Source organism: Aspergillus bombycis, assembly GCF_001792695.1.
Source record: "Aspergillus bombycis strain NRRL26010 chromosome Unknown contig00033, whole genome shotgun sequence".
Classification (NCBI taxonomy): domain Eukaryota; kingdom Fungi; phylum Ascomycota; class Eurotiomycetes; order Eurotiales; family Aspergillaceae; genus Aspergillus; species Aspergillus bombycis.
Window position 1 is genome coordinate 259,384 of NW_019170035.1, and position 20,705 is coordinate 280,088.

Below are 20,705 nucleotides of genomic sequence, written 5' to 3' on the forward strand. Positions count from 1 at the left end.
ACTTCTTTCCAGGGATAATGGTCAGGCCACTCTCATAATGTAGTCTTTGTCGTATGCCATGCTAAAGTTGGGGTGGAAAGATAGCGAGAAAAATAATAATAAGATAAAATATATACAGATCCTGCTTTTCTAGTTCCGTATCTAAAGAAACCTATTACTCAGGAGAATTTGAGCAAGTTCTGCAAATCAAATTATTCGCGCTAAGTGGGATATGATGTAAGTTAGAGTTGTGACCCCATCGTAAATATTACAACAAAACGGGTATCCCAAGTGAGATCCAAATATCTTCAGACTAGACACGTTTACCATCTATCGAACCCAGAAGGCAAGTACGTTCCTTAATCCCGCGGGTGAGGGAGGTTGTGGCGGAGGAGCTTGCAGATCCTAGCGAGTGAGGCTGGGGCTCGAAACGGACAGACTTAGGGATCTAAGTCGCTGCCTTGAAAGCGCGCGAGATATCCTGCACAAGAGCTGACGGGGTGAGGGCAGTTAGTTGGCTGCGGGGGTGGGAGATAGGAGATATCATTGTGTTGTTTGGTAAAGTATGTATGATCATGTCCGCAGCTGTATCTCGGCAATGGGTGTGGGCTGTTTGGTGGATGATCGTTGGTGAGATAAGCTCCTCGAAAAAGGTCAACGGAGGTATAAGCTTTGATCTATCTTCAATGAGTGAGTCCTGTACAAGGCCCGGATTCCTGCAGAATGAAGATGTAAGCCTCCAGATAGACCAATTTAGGGAGCAGCTAGAAGTCCATAAACTATTAGTACACTGGCATATAGAACAAGAGCTACCCTGGTGCAGAAGTATCATGACAGGTAGGTGGTAATGAGAGTTAGGCTGACGGTCATCGAACTGGAGGCAATTGCATTGTGACAAAATGGGGAATAAGCTACTAAGAATTGAGTGATAGGCAGAGAGTTAAAGCAAGAGTAGGTTGCTAGGTCAAGACAAAAACGGAGATCAAAAACATGGTGAGTTGGACAAAGGGCTCAGAAGAAAACAAACTAGTTCCTCGAAATAAAATAGTCGTTTATGTCTACTAGTTTACCTCGGGGATTCATTATCACCTCGTAGAGGACATATACACATAAAGGGTCAAAATAACGATACTAATCAAGAAAACAATATATTTGATAGCCTCTCTATATAGTCACTCCTTTTATATCGGTTTAGTTAGCCCATCTCTGTGCCTGTTGAGGGTCGTCATATCTTAAAGCCCAGAAAAAAGAAACAGAAACAAACCACCCAACCATGTCTTATTCCGGTGCCAGTGGCTGGGTATTCAGAGCGTCTTTAGTGGGCATTCTTGCCATGACGACGGGATGGAAGGGCGAGGACTAGGGAAATAAGGCGAATAAGGTGCAGATCATTGTGGACTTAGCTGAGCCATGCTTCTGGTGCCTGATAAAGAAACATTGGGATTGGGACATACGTATGCATGGGGTAGAGATTGTGGAGGGCATGAAGAGGGAAATGAAAAAATGGAGTGGAGGGATCACTACTGTGTATAGACATTCAGCCCAGTTGATTCAATACCTGGGGATCTGATGGGCTGTAGGTAGGCTTTTAGTCTACCAATCTTTCATGCAACAGTTGAAGGTGCAACTGCTTATCCGGAGAGATTCCAGAATACCAGGCCCTATATTTACGTATTTCTTTTATGTTTATAAGCTCCATGTAAACAACGGTAACTTTATTTCGCAATATTGGGAAACGACATAGCACGGCGATCTAACGGAATTCCGGGGCCATGGTCGCATTTTATAACTCTCGATGCAGGAAAACCCCGGCGATTCTCCCGAGTAAGTTACCAGACTGTTAGAGACGGCGAAGACCCTTCAGGAAGAGAAAACAACTGCTTCCAGATATATACTCATTCGTGCTCCCTAGTTAGACCTTGTCATGATTAGGTCCGGAAGTACCTACTTGTCTAACTTCTTGAGCAAATACTCACCCTCCATTATATCCTCTTTATCCATTAGCACTTTGAACCATGGACTCCTATCCTTTAGTTTCGTTTCACCGACATGACAGCACATGCAGTTATAGAATGGATGACTGCGTACTTGACTAGCTGTAGGCAATTTTTCTGCGCTTGCCGGCACGATGCATTACACCGTAGGAATGGGGATAGTAGGGTATAGGGGTACAAAATAAAGGAAAAAAGGGAGCGTGGGGGACAGAAATCCTAAAGGTATATTGAAAATGAACCTTTATGCACAACCAGATTCATAGTAAGCGAATGTTTTGATCCACAAGTGTGTTCAAATGCATTTTATTCACATGTGTTATTTATGGTGGTGTTCTACAGTCCTCAGTACTGGTTTGTAGTTGTAAGTTCCATAAATTAGATTTGGTGGTGTCTGCGTTTACTCATAGTTCACCTGTATAAATTGAATAACTGCCAAGCCTAAATAGCAACATATGATGACAGCTTGGAAGTATCTTAGCATTCAGGAATTGAGTCTAGGGAGTAAATCATATGATTCCCTGCCCCATCTCTCCTTGCTTTTGCTTTCTCTGTTTCCACCCTAAGGAGAGTAATACTTTCCAATCGAAATCATAGAGTCATTCCTTAATACTTGCCAAGACTGCTCCGTAGTAGAAAGTATACTGACTGCACTTACCCCTACAACACATATCACTATGCTGTTAGAGATAGCCATGTCCAGATATCCGCTGACCCTGAGTTAGCTAGCAGCGGCTCTTGTTGCTTAAGAGTACGCTATCTTCTACTATTGTACTCACTTGCTAACCAATTACTTTATCTGCTTATAGCACAAGCGCTCCTGGTCGGGCTAGAGGTAGAAAGCCTATCCATGACTCAAGCTGCACCATTAACGTTAGATCTGATTGAGCATCGTTCAATCAGCATCCTTCCGAAGATATTTTCAAAGTAATCAAAGGATGCATCTCACAGCTGCGCGTGTCCCAAGCACACGTTACCAGACAGAACTGTATAGTTCTATCAGAATGGCACTGATCATGATGGATGTATTCGGTAGCAGGATAACCACATGAAAGTTTTACACTACGGCATAAGGCAAAATGCAATCCATTCCTAGCATTCAGTGGTATTTTGTCTTTGGTGTATCCAGGTTTAGGCCAATCCTTAGCCTGATTTTCTTATCTCTGATAGTTTTTATGCTATATCAAAACCTATCAAGGACTGTCTTTCATATACAGCATTTGACTCGAAGGTTCTTCGTAGTGGTTTCATTGGTCCTTTAATCACCGGGTAATCTGTTCAATTCCAGAAAAAAGGGAAAGAAAAAGTGACCTAGACATAGCGTAGCCTCCAGGACATCCTTGTACCCATATCCCTAGAACAGATATCCGAACTTGTCAGATTGCACCATCCCAAGCGGTCCCCAGCAGTACCGGCGTCTTGAGTTAAGAGATATTTCTATACACGCCCGTCCAGGCCATGTGTAATGATTCTGGCTTAACACGAGTTCGCCGATGTTGATAAGCAGTTCCTGTTCTTTGCAAATGCCGGTGAAACAGCCATTGTTAACGATATGTATGAGCATTTGGTTGTCTGCTAATCGCTAATCATTAGTTCATTCACTTACCTTGCAATCAATTCAAAGACTTCTACTTTGAGTGGCTGATCACGTCATCGAATAAACAATTTTTCTAGGCCGTCCAGAATTTTACCGATTCGGTCGCGTCGTGGCACTATGTTGGAGAAGTAAGAAAGAATTTGTTGGAGATTACTCCGTGCCTCGTAGGCTCATACTGCCCCTTGAACAGTGGAGGTAAGTGGAGACCCAGGCAGAAGAGTCCAGACATCGTACTAGTTGGAGACACTGAACCGCAACGGGCGAGAGCCTAAACCAACCCCGCCTTCATACCCAGCTGTGGCTTAACAATGTCTGTGGGCGAGATTTCCATGGGGTAATAGCATGGGGTAGAATTGAGCCATTTTAATAATGAGAACAGGACCTTGGAGGCTACACCGAGTATGGTGAAGTGGGATTGGACTGAGCGGATTCACCCCGCAAATCACTAGTACTGGATAGGCCATTGATCCAGGTACGGATCACGGTTGGGATCGACTAACCCCGCAGTATCGTGAAAAACTCTGACCTGTGACTTCATCTTACTTTTCTTTGCCGCCGAAGATTCTGAGAGGTCCCATGATTCGATCCCACCCTATAGCATTTTTCTTCCTATTCTGCTTACATTTTAATACATTCAGCATATAATGTTCTGATTATATGTTATGATAAAGTACCAATCAATCAATCTTCTTTCTTCTATTCAAACTCCCATATGCTTTTGCCTTCTGCAAAAAGATTTCACAATTCCATACAAGTATAGGTAAACAGCCACCGAGCACATCGTTCAACCAACACCTGCCTAGCAATCTTATCGGTTACGAAATTGCGGCATTTTCTGAATCAGTTATTACGCAGGAGAATCATGCAGAACCGATTGCATGCAACAGTCGTTGATGATGATTTGCAGGTCACTAGCCACCATGACACACCAAAATGCCCTTTCAAGACGGACAGCCCTACTAAGTGGAGAGCTACGCACAAAGTGATAAAACCCGCCAGACCTGGGGCCAAGGCGTCTTTTTGTCAGCTGACTAACAGACCCGTATATGTTTTAATCAGCTGAAAATTATCTGGTACTCGCTACATAGGTGTTACTGTAGATGGGTCCTAATTGTGCAGTTGTCCTTATTGTCAGGCAATTCTTTTCTTTGTTGAAGCACAGCTAGTAGTAGTGTCTAAGGCAGGTGTTGGCCGAGCCACACTGGGGACGTCAGATTGAGGCAATTTTGTCCAATTTTAGCCTCAGGGAGCCAATCACGTCTTTCAGATGCGGTATTTTCTCTTCTTGCCTCATTCGCACTACGGCGGCACTATCCCTGAATTGGAATCAGAGCCCCCCAAAACTTGGCAAAAACTTTGGTACAATTGAATACTGGTACCAGCAAAAATGAGAGATTTAAAAAATTAGGAAAGAGATTAGAGGACTACTAAGAAAGACGAAGGATAATGAGATATATACCAGAATACATAGAGACGTATATTTAAAGGGATGGTAGTCAGAAGGTGTAAAACTAGGATTCTTCTTAGTTGGAGCAACGTGGAGGATACTGTACATGCAGAACTACACAGTACTGTGTAATCTAATGACCACACCGCACTAAAGCCATCAATCAACCTGATCCACATGTACGGAGTAAGATCCACTCCAATACAAGGATGGACATCGGATCAACAATTCGAGACTCTTATCCACTCTTTCCCAGACAGGACTGCCCCGGACCGGTCCCCGTGCCTGGCCGATCGCATAGCGCCGGGTATGATCTCAGCAATGTTCAAGGACTTATAAGGACTTGGAGCCCGCTGCTGTTCCTGTGAGTTTTCGATTATACATAGGATCATATAAGAGATATCTCTCTCTCCTCTCCCCATATTCATACCGTCTTTTGATATCTCCATACCCCAGTTGTTGACAGTCCCAGCCCGGTGACGTGTCGATTGCATGGCTTGTACCAAGAAGTAGAGTGACCTCTCACTTCTCGTTCTTTTTCGCGATTCTCTGATAACATTCTATACTGAAGGGCTGTTCTCGCTTTTGTCTTCAACCAATCAGGTCCAAGGTAGTAGAGAAAAAAAAATTAAAAAGAATCAAACAAGGAGGATCCCCCTCTCGTCGTTTTGAGGTATGTACGTCTGTTTCGGGCGTGATCCACTTCTTTGCTATCACTGCCAGTCCCTGAACCTTGCCCAGCCGTTCTTATCTCTACCCAAAACCCCGCCGATCTTCTCTCCAGTTAGCTTTCTTTTCAATATCGTGCGCCACAGCTCTTCTCTCGCCCTATGACTAACTCTCCTCACTACAAATTTACCAGCGCGCCGTACTCCTTTTTCGTCTCAATTAAACCTCGCCTGAAGTACTCTATTTAAATACCATGGTGTCTTCTACTGCATCTTCATCCCCACAGCCGGACGGGTACCTCAATGGAGCCAACACCCTACCCGTGCGCCCAGGCCCCAAGCTCTACGGCAGCAATGATGGCGCTCAGTCTGGCGCTGGAACTCCCATTGGATTCCAGAGACATCCTCACAACAAGTTCCTTGAGAATGTAGCCGGATCGAATGTGCGCCAACCGTCACCTCAACCCACTCACCTGGCTTCCCCGGCGGTGGCATGCACCGAATCTTGTCAGAGGAGGACCCAGGCTATATTGCCGCCAAGTTCGAAGGGAAAGAGAAGCAGATGGAACAGGGTAAGTCTTGCTCGCTTTTTACCCCTCTCTTTATGACATTGGAGTTCTCTTCTTTTATCTGACTCCATTTTAAGTTATGGACCAGCTGGAGAGCAAAGGCTTTATTCCCACGGAATTCGTCGCTGGAGAAGCCGAATGGTTTTACAATCAACTTGGGATTGATGATACATATTTCCAAACCGAGACTGTTGATGCTATCGTTACGCAGATCCTTTCTCTCTATGCGGCCAAGGTTGCAGCGTACGCTCGTGATGATAAAAAACTCGAGATCCGTTTAGATAAGGAAGCTGAGGATCATGCGGTCTACATCGACACAAGCAAGCCCGGCATCACGTCGGTCGATGGCCCCCGGTATGAGCAAAGAATCGAAAAGAAATATGTAAATTGCTCCACACCTGGCAACAGCTATCGGGTCGAGACATTCCGTTCGCCAACCTCAATTCCCGGGGACGATGGCCAACAGCTCCGGTGCTACTTTGTTTACAAGTGCCAGTTCGTCAACCCTAACCCGGGTCCGAACGAAACGAACATCGATATAATCGGCGAAAAGAGATTCTTGCAAAAGGCAACGGAGAACACGAAGGCCATCTATCAAGAGATTATCACGAATGCCGTTAATCGATCTGGTCCTGTCATTGAGATGTTTGAGATCGAGAAGAGCCGCGAAAAAAGACTGGTCATCGCTTATCGTCAGGGCTCTGCTATGGGTCTATTCAGTGCGCTCTCTGATCTATACCATTACTACCGTCTGACAAGCTCTCGTAAATACCTGGAGAACTTTTCTAACGGCATCACGGTCATATCTCTCTACCTTCGCCCTCTGAAAGATGCTGAAATTGCCGCCAAGTATCCCCCTATTGAGGCAGCCGTTCACCAGATCATCAAAGAGGTCTCTCTACTCTACTGCATCCCCCAGAATAGATTCCAACATCACTTTGCGGTCGGTCGTCTTAGCTTGCAGGAGACCATCTATGCCCATTGTGCTTGGGTCTTCGTCCAACAGTTCCTAAATCGCTTGGGCTCTGAGTACACCTCTCTGACCGATGTTCTGGACTCCAATAATAGTGTCCACGCAGAGCTGTTAGCCAAGATCAAGAAGAGGTTGCGTACCGAGACTTTCACATCCGACTATATCTCGGAGATAGTTAACAAGTACCCGGAACTCATCCACAAGCTCTACCTGGATTTTGCCAACACTCACTACGTTCAAACCCGTGGTCCTGCCGAGGATGATTTTCTTCCAACCCTGAGCTATTTGCGCCTCCAGGTTGACGAAGTCCTCGATGGTGCGAAGCTGAAACAACTCATCTCAAGTACTGTGGCCAATGAACACGACGAGATGGTCATGAGCGCCTTCCGCGTGTTCAACGCCGCCATCTTAAAGACCAACTTCTTCACTCCTACAAAGGTGGCCCTTAGTTTCCGACTCAACCCAGATTTCCTTCCGGAGCACGAGTACCCTCAGCGTCTCTACGGCATGTTCCTAGTTATTAGCTCAGAGTTCCGAGGTTTCCATCTACGATTCCGTGATATTGCTCGTGGTGGCATTCGTATCGTCAAGAGCAGGAACAAAGAAGCCTACAGCATTAACGCTCGCGCACTGTTCGATGAGAATTATAATCTAGCCAACACCCAACAGCGCAAGAATAAAGACATCCCCGAAGGTGGTGCAAAGGGTGTGATACTTTTAGACGTAAGCCATCAGGACAAAGCAGCTGTCGCTTTTGAGAAATACATTGACAGCATTCTCGATCTCCTGCTGCCTCCTGTCAGTCCAGGCATCAAAGACCCTATTGTCGACTTGCATGGAAAAGATGAGATCCTTTTTATGGGACCCGATGAGAACACGGCCGAGTTGGTGGACTGGGCTACCGAGCATGCAAGAAATCGTGGAGCTCCCTGGTGGAAGTCATTCTTTACAGGCAAGAGTCCCAAGTTGGGTGGTATCCCGCATGATACTTACGGTATGACGACCTTGTCTGTCCGCCAATATGTTCTTGGGATCTACAGGAAGTTGAAAATCGACCCATCCACCGTTCGTAAGCTGCAAACCGGTGGCCCCGACGGTGACCTGGGATCAAATGAGATTCTTCTGGCCAACGAGAAATACACCGCTATCGTTGATGGTTCCGGTGTTATTGTCGATCCAAATGGTCTGGACCATGAGGAGCTGGTCCGGCTTGCCAAGAAGCGCGTGACTATCTCCGAATATAACTTGTCGAAACTCTCACCGGAGGGCTACCGCGTTCTGGTGGATGAGAGCAACGTAAAATTGCCGAATGGCGAGTTCATCCACAACGGGATGATCTTCCGCAATACTTTCCATTTGCGCCGAGAACTACCTTACGATGTCTTTGTCCCTTGTGGTGGACGACCGGAGTCCATTGATCTTTCCACGGTTGCAAAGCTTATCCACAACGGCAAATCCAGCATCCCCTACATTGTCGAGGGTGCTAACTTATTCATCACACAAGACAGTAAACTCCGGCTCGAAAGGTCCGGTTGTATACTGTTCAAGGATGCATCGGCAAATAAGGGTGGTGTGACTTCGTCGTCACTAGAGGTCCTTGCGTCGTTGTCCTTCAACGACGAGGAGTTCGTCGAAAACATGTGTGTTCGTGAAGATGGCAGTGTTCCCACATTCTACCAGGATTATGTCAAACAGGTCCAGGAGGTCATCAAGCAGAATGCTACTCTTGAGTTCGAGGCCATCTGGCGTGAACATGAGCAAACTGGCCTTCTCCGCAGCGTCCTTAGTGATCGCCTCAGTCTGGCTATTACCAAGCTTGATGAGGAGCTACAAAAGACTGAGTTGTGGGACAATGTTGAACTCCGCCGCTCGGTTCTTGATGACGCTTTGCCCAAGCTCCTTTTGAACAAGATTGGCCTCGATACAATCCTGCAACGGGTGAGTTCCAACCTTCAGCGTCAGTATCAATTGTGAAACTAACGATACACGTAGGTTCCTGAGAACTACCTCCGAGCCATCTTTGGCAGCTACCTCGCAAGTCGGTTTGTGTACGAGTATGGCAGCAACCCTAGCCAGTTCTCCTTCTTTGACTTGTATGTGCATCGGTTTCACTAGCCCCAAGCCACTAGTCCATTTTACTAACCATAACAATAGCATGACCAAGCGACTTTCCAAGGCTATGGCGTAACATGCTTTAGAAAGACGACGTGATGTTCCTCATTATGATATTGCATCTTCCGGGTTTATACATGACTGCACATACCCAGTGCTACAGAAATTAATCATGGCAAATTATGCCCATCACATACACGGGATACAAAAAAGAGTCACGAGTAATGAAGAGTTAGTGGGTTCCTTCTGCCTCAAATTTAGATCTAAATATCGTAAAATATTATACAGTGTTCCCACAATCAAGAGCGCCTTCAGGAAACATTTTTTTTTTATTGGCTACAATGACATAGATAAAATTCTCCACTGTTCCAGGGCCATTCTCTCTTAGTATTTGATAGGCACCAAGGGTTGTGGCCCGAAATAGTCATGACAATGTTGCTTAGAAAGGATGGATCAGTTTGGTTGTTGCCCCCCTGGCGTATCTGATAGCCTATAAACCTCAGAGATACTAATGTTTAAAAAAAGCGGGAAAATTTTCGGCACCTTACAATAGGTAAACCCGTCAATTGAAATACAGGTATCGTAGCAGCCTAGTGTAGTCTACAGTACATGATTTTAGTAGTGAGTGCTGGAAATGTATCATGTATTGGAATCACCACTGTGAGATGATAGTGAGCTCTTGCTAGGCATGGAGGTGCCCGTTAGATGCAGTCCGCCTTCTCTCCCATCCTTTTGCGCTTCATACAGCCTCTTTTCACAGACCATGCTTAACACTCGGATGGGCTTCCGGTAGGAGCGGCGAACGGTGGTTCGATTCCCCGATTCAAGCGCCCCGGGGGTAAAGCAGCCCCTTCCGGTTCTGAGCCGGCGGTATCATGTACTTAGGAGTGCCCTTGGGGCTTAGAACAAAATCAAAAACACCTTTCGTCTGAAGACTCAGATGGGCTCGATTGAGCGATGAGAATAGTTTTTAACTTCACGTGTAGGAGGTTTGACGTTTACAGATTATGATATGTATAGGTAGCACACCAGTAGAGGGTGCCAGTGCAACATCTGCCAATACATCCCTCCTGCTGTTAGGGGAAATCAAGTCCAAGGTTTCATAATCCTACTAACACAGTATATGACATATACGCCCCAAATTAGACGACGACTTCATAGCCGGTGATATTAAACTTTGGCCCTTCTTCTTCCTCTGTGCGGTCGATCTCACTGAGTTGCGCCCATAGTTCTGGGTATTTCACCTTGGCCCATTTCTCCACCTCGTCTTTCCAGTATTGATATGGAACTGCGTTGTAGAGAAGACCAATACTGGAAATTACGTCAGCCGTGGTATCAGCTGCGAAGGTAGACACCAAAACTTACGAGTTATAATTCGGTAGGTACCCTGTTTCACTGTGCATCTTGTCTATAGCCTCTATAGCAAGGTCAAATTCACATTGCGCAGCGAGAGATTCAACAAAGGTCATGTACAGCCGGCGGTCCACTTCAATTTCGAGAAGTTTGACCTTCTCCATCATCTTCATTGCCTCCTGTATGCCATTGTGGTGCTTTCCGCATAATTTGAAGAATATTGCAACTGTCTTATGCGTGGGACCTTCGTCTGACTGGAGGATTTGACGGAACACCTCCATACTTTTCTCAGGCATGTCGCAGGCTGCGTAAGCGAGCATTAGCCCATTTAGCAACTTGGTGTTGAGATCAACCTCAACGTCTAATTTCAGCATGTTATGAACAAGCACCAGATGCTCTGCATCACGCGTTCGAGCTATCCACCGGAAGCATTTGGTATAGGTGTCTGGCTTTGGGCGCCGAGCAAAGTCTTCCGCCTGCCGCATATGCCCGAACACTAGGTAGGCTAGATCACTCCGGTTTCTTTTATAAAATGCTGTCATGATATCGGTTCGCGTGCCTACGCTTGCTTCGGGAAATGCCAGCTGCAGTAACCCATACACCTCCCATGCATCTGCGCCATCTTGGTTAAGGTCCAAAATATAGTCGGTGAGCGCTTTACGTATCTTTGATCTTCCCTCGTCATCATATAATGCCAGACGCGGTCGAAGGAGTTCCGACACCCCATCCCAGTCACGACGGTAGAGCAACATATGCGTTAGTGCCGCGAGCGTCTCAGGCTCTAATCGAACACTATTCTCAAACAACGGGTCAAGCAAGGATGAAACCTGATCAAATACGGCATCCCCTTGACCTGATAAACAAAGCATTGTTATCAACTTGTTCATCAACGAATAATTCTCAAAAGCCTTGTCGTTGATGTCATGCAAGCCCTGAACATGGCCGAGAGTTTTTTCCACGTCGCCGGCTTGTATATAAGATTCGAGTTCCAATAAATGCGACTGGGAGTTGGGCTGTAGACCCCAACGCGGGATCAGAGCAGCATACTCAGCAGTCAATTGAGGATTGTTGGTAAAATTGGCATATGCCATCAAGTTGTTCACACATCCGATCGTGAGCGATGCTTTGGCTTCTGGACTATTTTGGATTAGAACCCTGACCTTTTCAGCGATTGCAGACGCATCTCGTCCATGGGCTGCTTCCCAAAGCAACGTGATACTCATGGTCTCTGTGATTGGTCTTTGCGAAAGGGCTTTAAAGATAGGTTCGGCCCACGCCGTTTCTGAACGCAGGATTGCATATTTGATAACGGCTTCTTTTGTAGCTAGAGTAGGCTCCCAGCCATCAAACAAAGGGCACTCGTACATTATCTTGACTGCAGCCGGGAGATCTTGTCCAATGAGGACCTTGAGTAACTCTTCGTGGGAGGCAGGGTCAAACTTTATGCCAAAATCGTGAAGGCTCTCAGTTGTCCGTCTGAGGAGACGTTTATCTTCATTGATTGCAAATCCTTTCATGACTGTAAGCCAAGGGGAGGGATTGGTCTTGCAAAGCCTGTTCCAGAACTTCTCAACGACATGTCTTGCTCCTTCCGGATTTCCATTCAAAGCCTGAATAGTAATATAGGCAATAAGCGCGGGTCGACCTATGTGGTTGGGGCCAAACCCGTGGTCCGCACAAAGCTCCAGAAAAACGTATCGGGCTAACCTTTGGATTACCTCGCGGGATTCTGGCAGGCATTTTGCTTGGGACAGAACGAATAACACATTCTCCAGGTTCTCGGTAGAAAAGATCAATTTCCAATCTTCGGGCTCCAGATCGCCCTCGTTATTTCGCAAGTGCTTCCAAGTAACGACGAGCAAACGGGCTTGAAAGCCCGTAATGACCCCGGGAATGTCCGCTCGTGCAGCAAAGAAATCCTGAACGGCCTTCGCAAGAACACTAATCGCAGGCCCCCTGCTTTTGTCACGCATCGCCCTCATCAGATCGCTCATTGATTTTAGGCCAGCCTCCGATGGTAGAGTCGCAGGTTGGGGAGTGGTGGACGGTCCCATGTTGAATGCGAAAAACCTACGTCGTTGGAGGTGATGGATATTGGTGACGACTGGCCCCTGGGATCGGTACGTTCGGAGAGTATGTAGTAGTCGATGACGGCATTGTGAGGAACGCAGCGGCTCGTTGTTCAGAATAGCTCGAAAAACTCTTCTAGTGAGGTGAGATTGCATCTTGGTAGTATAGAATGAAGCTATAAAGAGAAATGTTAATGCAATGGACCTGTCCCTTTTGAAACGGGAACCTTATCACTGGATATTATGCGAAATTGACCAAACCAGTATGTATCATGCTTCAGGAGTACCGAAGTATCGAAAAGGAATATACAATGTGTAACAGAGAGCATTACAAAGTATTAGAAGAAGAATGTGAGACGGACTTTGGAGTTGCCGCGGAGGTTTGTTTCCCTGCGGCTCTTGGCGCGGAAAAGATATTAAATCCAACGAGTTATAATTCATGCGCTCCACTCTGCCCCGAGCCCAACTCATCCACCTTCGAATGCTTGCAAGCTGTTATTGACGCTCCTCAGTTGCTTTGATAGAATCGAGGTCGTCGGTCGGTTCTCAAATATGGCTGTTCATCTCTTGTCTTGGTCATCTCCATTGCGCACCTTTGGGTCGACCATGAACTCCATGGTTGCAAGCCGGTGGAATTCGACTCTCGCAACAGATGGCGCTGCTTATCAGCGTGCTGCCAGCGCTAATCAAAGTACGTGAATATCAAAACGCTGTGACCACCTATGTTTCCTGCAGAATCAAGTACTTCTCTATACATTACTTCCTCGACCAGCACTGACTGTCCCGAAAATAGGACCAAGAGTATTCAGCCGCCGTCGTGTACCGAACCGCCAAAAGTTCATCGAAGACCAAAAGACCCAAGGAGAGAGTCGAATCTTAGAGAAATACCAAACTCGTGATTGGCGAGCAGGCGATATTTACACACCTCATGACCTCAGCGCTGCCGAGATGAAGAAGTGGAGGAAGCGCTACAGCCCAGCCACAGATGCTTTTGATTCTTTGAACATGAACCCGCTAGACTTATACAAGGTATGTACGGTTATGACTTAACTGATTATTTCTTCGATGGCTCGGACTCCCAGTGATTCTTAACTTATTTTGCGTTAATGCAGAACTTCTCGATCATGTCTGAATACATCACCCCAATGGGGCGTATAAAGCATAGAAATACAACTGGTTTACGACCTGTTAACCAACGGAAGATTGCAAAGGCTATTCGAAGGGCTATTGGCCTTGGTCTGATGCCTAGTGTCCATAGACATCCTGAGATCCTGGCAGCGGAATTGAAGGCGAAGGTAGATGGAAGCAGCATATTCTGAAGCAATGTGGGGCCATGTGAACCGGGGAACTTATATGCAGGCTCTATGGAGAGCTCCATACGTTTTCTTGGACGTTTTCTTCTTAGTATCTCGAAGTCAGGCACCTTTCGGAGCCAGACACTGTACTTCTACATTCAAACATAGTCATCACTGAAAATTGGGATTGGACATGTAATTTATCTATCAGAAATTCGATCGATTAAATCTCTGTTATCTCCAAATTATCTACTATTGCTGTACAAAATTCTAATATTGCTGGACATAGGATGAGGAAACGAGTTGTCCCGTCACGTTCCCCACCGATAAATACGTCAACTGGAGGAGACGTCCATGGCTGTCAACATCGCCCGCGCTCCCCTTTACCTTCTGCTAATTCCGGATTCCTCCTTTCCCTTTCATTGCTGATATTATCTATTCGCACAGCCATGTCAATTACAAACGGTCAAGACCTTACTTACCCTTTCCTATGCGAGCCTGGATAACTAACACATTTCAGACTTCATTTGGGCGGCCAGTCCTTCTACAACCAGGGGCCAGCCCACTCATCTCTCGTCGGATGCCAAAGGCGAACGACTTGCTTATGCGGTAATTACAAGACAACCTACCGTTCTTTATAAGAGATATCAGAAGTTCTTAACTAACGGGAAGTGAGGCTCAAGGCCAATAAATCCATATTCTTGCGTTCAATCGACGACCCCGCTCTCGCGAGGCAGTACACCGAACATAAGGCGCAGACTACGGTCGCACGGTTTTCGCCGTCTGGATTCTATGTTGCTAGCGGTGATGCAACCGGTTTAGTTCGAGTCTGGGACTGCGCCGGTGAAGGGCATACGAAGGGAGAATACAGTATTGTCAATGGCAGGATCAATGATCTCGCATGGGACGGAGATTCCCAGCGTATAATCGCCGTAGGTGAGGGGAAGCAACGCTATGGCCACTGCATTACTTGGGATAGTGGAAATACTGTCGGGGAAATCTATGGCCACACCCAACAGATTAACTCCATCTCGATCAGGCAACAGCGACCTCTGAGAGCTGCTGCTGCTGGCGATGACAAGAATTTAGTATTCTACCATGGAGCGCCCTTCAAGTTCAATACAGGTATCCGTGACAAGCACACTAATTATATTTATGGGGTCAGCTTCAGTCCGGATGGCTCAACGTTGGTTAGCGTTGGTGCTGACCGGAAGATCTGGCTCTATGATGGCAAGACGGGAGAGCCAAGGGGCCAGGTTGGGGAAGGTGAGCATAAGGGTAGTATTTTCAGTGTTTCATGGTCCAAGGACTCTCGGAAATTCGTAACCGCGAGTGCCGACAAGACGGTCAAGATATGGGATGTGGAAGCCGGTAAAGTCTCACAAACATGGAACATTGGAGGGGAGGGCAGTACAGATGTCAAAGACCAGCAGGTCGGTGTGGTTTGGCCTCCGGGTAGAAGTGACAATCTGCTTATCAGTTTGTCACTAGGTGGCAACCTGAATTATCTTGTTGAAGGTGCTCCCGAGCCTAGACAAGTCATCCAAGGCCACCAGAAAAACATTACATCCTTGACACGCTCCCGCCCTAGCAGCGATAATGACACACTGTGGACTGGCAGTTTCGACGGCAGAGTCTGCAGCTGGGACGTGCCCACTGGGGCTGCGGAGGAGGTGGACGGTGAGAGTCACTCGACGTACATCGCAGGCCTTGCGCCGACACAGGAAGGCAATGGTAGAATCTACAGCGTGGCCTGGGATGACACCATTAGATCCGTGGACGTTGGAGCTAAAACATACACCGGAAGCTCTTCCAAGTTATCTGCACAGCCCAAGGGTATCGCTGCAGCTGTCGTGGTATTGGTAGGGACATCGGAGAGCGTTGAGATCTACAAAGACGGCCAGAAGATCGGCAACTTCAAGTCAAAGTTTCCCATCACTACTGTGGCAGCACATGGAAGCACTGCGGCCATCGGTGGTGACGATTCAAGTGTTCAAATCTGCGAGATCTCAGGCGCTACTTTGATTCCTAAAACGGATTTTAAAGCTTCTCGGAATCCTGTGTCTGCATTGGCTTTCTCGCCGAATGGCTCCCTGTTGGCTGTTGGCGATTCGCGTGGTCGCGTTCTCGTTTACAAGGTTGCCGATGCCAGTCTGGTCACAGACCGTTGGACAGCACATACTTCGCGGATCACTTCCATTGCCTGGAACGAAGATGGTACACACGTTGCGAGCGGGGCATTGGACACCAATATATTCGTGTGGAACTTGGCCAATCCTGGAGAATGGCTTCAAGCTACTAATGCTCACAAAGAAGGTGTCAATGGTGTAGCCTGGGTGTCGGGGTCGAAGATTGCATCGGCTGGTGCGGATGCAGCAGTCAAGTTGTGGAAAGTGGAAGGTTTGGAATAGAGCAAAGGGAAGTGAGCGTTGGGACAGCAGCGATTATAGAATACGTACATACATATGGGCGAGAGGAAAGCCATCTCCGTGCAGCTTCTTTCTTATCTCGCTGTCCTTTCCCTCAAATTTGAAGTGTACATACATACACATATACAACGAAGTACTGTATCTACAAATTTCCTGGTATCTTATCATTATTTTAGCAGTCGTATTACCTTAGTACAGTAGGATGCGTGTTCCTTACTTACCTAGGCCGTGTTGATAAGATGGCGGGTGATCAGAACACTCTCCACTCAAACCGGATAGATCAAGCAATGATCGTCATTTACAGCTACACAGTACGTCAAGCGCCCACGAACTCCGCTGTGATAACTCTTGGAGTCCTCTGCGCGCCTCCAAGAAGGCAAGGAGAAGAAAAATGAGATGAGAACATGTCTCTGTCTGGGGACGTGTCGAGTAGTTCCCGTCGCTTTTTGCGACCGAAGAAGGTACCATGGCAGATTTCTTCTGATTGAAAGTGTTCGAGGAAAAAAAAATAAAAAAAAGAGGGCCAGCCACCGTTGCTAACCATAAGTCTGATATGAAGCTGCGGCAGGCGACATTTGTTTTACCGAAAACCGGTCAACGCTTGAGAGGTCTAGTTACTCTACGAAGCCCTCGTTCCCAACCGAATGGCCACAATGATGAAGAACGCCGCGGGCTACTCTCTGGACAGTATTCCGTGGGCCATGAAGGGATACCTTTACGCCTATGGAGAAAGGTGCGAGAGGCAGAACTTTGGATACATCAAGTTATTTCTACTGAGCTGGGAATCGGGGTCCTGAAATGCAGCCTAGCTTACTTGTTGGGATCGCTTGCAACATTCGTGCCAGCGATTGCTTCGTGGCTAGGCCATCAAGATGGCAAGCATGTTGTGGCCACCGTTACAGTCTACTTCCACCCAGCAAGGTCCCAAGGAAGCATGTACAAGGCATCAATCTGTGCCTTCCTAGCATTTCTTTACGCCGCCTTCATTTCTTTGACAAGCATGTGTGTCTCTAGATTCTTTCAGGACACCCTTGACCTACTCCCACTCGGTCATGCCATAGTTCTTATAGTCTTCTGTGGAGGTGGTTTAGGATTTATTGGATGGACAAAACAAAGACTGGGCGACCCCCTTGTGAATGTCGCCTGTTCCCTCGCTTCGCTGTCGTCCATTACCGTTTTGACAAAAGAAGGCGCAGTACAGAATGGGGACTTGTCGTTTGCTAAAATTTTCCAGGTATTGAAAATGGTCGTAATGGGCGTAGCTGCAGCCATGGCTGTGTCATTTACGATATTTCCAATATCAGCGCGGAAAAAACTACGGGCAAACCTCACTACGGTCACCGAGACGCTAGCAACGATGCTAGCCTTGATTACCGAGAGCTTCCTTACCGGATCTGAAGAGGAACTTCAGACCGAAGAATATCTAAGTGCAGCTGCGCGCCATAAGCAGGCATACAGCCAGCTTGACAGACTGGTAAGAGAAGCGAAGCTGGAGCATTTTGTTGCAGGTACAGAGAGACAGTACAGGCTGGAGAAAAAACTTGTACGCTGGGTACAGGATATCACTCATAACATGGGCGGCTTGCGCAGTGCGGCTCTCCTGCAATTTCAGCTGCTAAAGCAAACCAAACTTGCCAGGCCGATGCAGTACAATAGCGAAGCAGCCGATATAAACGGGATGTACCGAGGCTCATTACCTAGTCCATGGTCACTACATGAGGAACGGCCAATTTTGGAGCCGATAGATGAGAGGCCAGAAGAAGAAATCTTGGATTCGGACAGAAATAGGCCTTATTCAAGTCCGGGAAGAGATACTTCTAATTCAGAACCTGATCACGTTCTTCTTCCTGCGGATATTTTCGCATTATTTATAGGTCATTTAGGGCCTTCGATGGTAACGAGGCACCATAACACTACGTGTTGATAGGTACTAATCGTGAATAGAGATCGCTTGCATTCACTTTGAAAGAGATTTTCAAGGAGATCCCTTTCAAACCTGCACCGGATTACAGGATCGCAATCAATAGTAGGTTCCGCACCAGTCTTGACCGGGCACTTGATCTATATCGAGGATCCCGAGAAGAGGCATTGAAGACTATATATCGACAGAAGGACGTCCTAAATATCCAGACCCTTGAAGTTGAAGCGGACCTTGAGGAAGTTGCTGCCAGTTGCGGCCATTTTAGTTTTTCGCTTTTGGAGTTCGGTGAGCAGCTGAAGGATCTGTTAGCAATACTTGATGAACTGCAGCTTGAAGCTGAGGAGAGGCCCAATGGCAGATCCTGGAACTGGTTGAGGTTTTGGTGTCGACGAAATGCTTGGGTAAAAACAAAGGATGCCGGTATGTTGTCTGGGCTGGCATGGGCCTAAGCTGTTAAAATGGTGCTGACTAGCCTCTAGATCATCCATTGATTGAAGCAGGTTTCGTACAACGAGGTGTTGGATCTCAATTGGAGGTCGGCAACGCTGAGCCACACGGTAAAATATCGTTATCATCCCTCCATCCAGGAAACGTGTCGGGGAAAAAGGGCTTCGTTTATCGTATCTGGAAGTCACTCAAGATCCTTCGACGGGATGATACCAAGTTTGCTATCAAAGTGGGCACAGGTGCGGCGCTCTATGCTTTGCCGTCATTTCTCCCGTCTACGAGACCGTTTTACTCTCACTGGAGAGGCGAATGGGGTCTTTTGTCGTATATGCTAGTTTGTTCGATGACCATCGGTGCTTCAAACACCACCGGATATGCCCGTTTTTTGGGTACCTGCCTAGGGGCACTCTGCGCCGTCGTTTCGTGGTACGTGACAGGTGGGAATATGTATGGCCTCGCATCTGTGGGGCTATTCATGGCTACGTGGACATCGTATCTCATAATAGTCAAAGGGCAGGGTCCGATGGGCCGCTTCATCATGCTTACTTACAACCTCTCGGTATTGTACGCGTACTCCCTCAGCCAGAAGGAAGGGAATGATGACCAGGATGAAGGAGGAGAGAGTCCGATTATAACCGAGATAGCTCTCCATCGTGTTGCATCTGTTCTGTCTGGCTGTATCTGGGGTATTATCATCACACGGGTGATTTGGCCTATCAGCGCTAGGACGAGATTGAAGGATGGTCTAAGTCTTCTATGGCTTCGAATGAGTCTGCTCTGGAAACGCGGCCCATTGTCTACCATGACCAGCAATACAGATAATTCGGTTTTCATGAGCCCAAGGGAGAAACTGGAGATTGAACGATTCCTTTCGCGCTTGGAGACTCTTCAGGCGTCCGCCCGCTCCGAGTTTGAGCTGAAAAGCCCATTCCCTGATTTGGCGTACAGTAATATTCTCCGCCGCACAAGGAGTATGGTGGACGCTTTTCTTGCAATCAATATTGAGCTTGATAAAAATATGACATCATCCGAAGGCGAACTTAGTATCCTCCAATATACCGACAAGGAACGACAACAATTGTCGTCGCGCATCAGCCATCTATTGACAGGTGAGTGTAGGGGATCAATCAGAGAGAGCAATTCTAACCGCAAGTATAGTAATGGCTTCTTCTATGAAGCTCGAGTACCCGCTAAGCGACGTCCTTCCCAGCATTGAGCATGCTCGAGACCGGCTTCTTGCCCGCCTTTTCCACTATCGCAAGGACCATGAAGCATCCCGCCTGTCTACAGACGAGGATTATGCGTTATTGTATGCTTATAGTAAGTCGAGAGAGACTACACCGCGATTTGTATTTTTGAATCCCAAGTTATTTGAACAGTATGGCGTGAACTGGCCCTACAATATCAACTAATTCATCTATAGTTTTAGTAACTGGCCAATTGTCGACGGAGATTGAGGGAATCATGGCGGAAATCAGCTGGCTGTTTGGAGTCCTCGACGAAGATATTGTGAAGCTATATGATTAGGCTCTTTTCCCCCCTCCAAACTGACTGCGTTCCTTCAGAAGACGAAGCACAAGTAAAAAGCTGTAGTAACCTATAAATATACAAGATCAATAAACATCCAGAAACAAAGTAGTCATTTTTTGAAGTCTTTATATTGCTTCATTCACTGAGAAAATTCAGTGACTTTTGTTACTCTTTTTTTTGGGCGGGGAAAAGAAACCCAACCCCAGTATTTTATCAACTTCAACCTCCTTTCATCACTTCGCTCATCGACCCAGTGCCCTTCCTATCGCAATCCCCTCGTTCATCGCATGCTCTAGCCTTATACTAAGTTAGAACTGTCTTTCGG

The 20,705-nt window shown here is 46.9% G+C and overlaps 4 protein-coding genes across 4 annotated transcripts; 3 read left to right on the forward strand and 1 right to left on the reverse strand.

The window, feature by feature from the left end:
* Window positions 1-5,936: 5,936 nt before the first annotated feature.
* ABOM_005349 (glutamate dehydrogenase (NAD(+))) lies at window positions 5,937-9,412 on the forward strand (the record flags this gene model as incomplete). Its single annotated transcript, XM_022532478.1, has 4 exons — window positions 5,937-6,258; window positions 6,329-9,162; window positions 9,217-9,317; window positions 9,379-9,412. 4 exons carry the CDS (start codon window positions 5,937-5,939, stop codon window positions 9,410-9,412), a joined length of 3,291 nt encoding a protein of 1,096 aa, XP_022389973.1.
* Window positions 9,413-10,478: 1,066 nt separating this feature from the next.
* Window positions 10,479-12,914, reverse strand: ABOM_005350 (putative mitochondrial respiratory complex I chaperone (Cia84); the record flags this gene model as incomplete). Its single annotated transcript, XM_022532479.1, has 2 exons — window positions 10,479-10,647; window positions 10,702-12,914. The coding sequence occupies 2 exons, from the start codon at window positions 12,912-12,914 to the stop codon at window positions 10,479-10,481; spliced, it is 2,382 nt and encodes a 793-aa protein (XP_022390022.1).
* Window positions 12,915-13,364: 450 nt separating this feature from the next.
* ABOM_005351 (actin cortical patch component) lies at window positions 13,365-16,464 on the forward strand (the record flags this gene model as incomplete). Its single annotated transcript, XM_022532480.1, has 6 exons — window positions 13,365-13,449; window positions 13,552-13,787; window positions 13,871-14,053; window positions 14,118-14,172; window positions 14,574-14,662; window positions 14,737-16,464. 6 exons carry the CDS (start codon window positions 13,365-13,367, stop codon window positions 16,462-16,464), a joined length of 2,376 nt encoding a protein of 791 aa, XP_022390048.1.
* Window positions 16,465-17,035: 571 nt separating this feature from the next.
* Window positions 17,036-20,377, forward strand: ABOM_005352 (uncharacterized protein; the record flags this gene model as incomplete). Its single annotated transcript, XM_022532481.1, has 5 exons — window positions 17,036-18,376; window positions 18,427-18,823; window positions 18,883-19,959; window positions 20,009-20,170; window positions 20,274-20,377. The coding sequence occupies 5 exons, from the start codon at window positions 17,036-17,038 to the stop codon at window positions 20,375-20,377; spliced, it is 3,081 nt and encodes a 1,026-aa protein (XP_022390023.1).
* Between the last annotated feature and the right edge of the window lie 328 nt (window positions 20,378-20,705).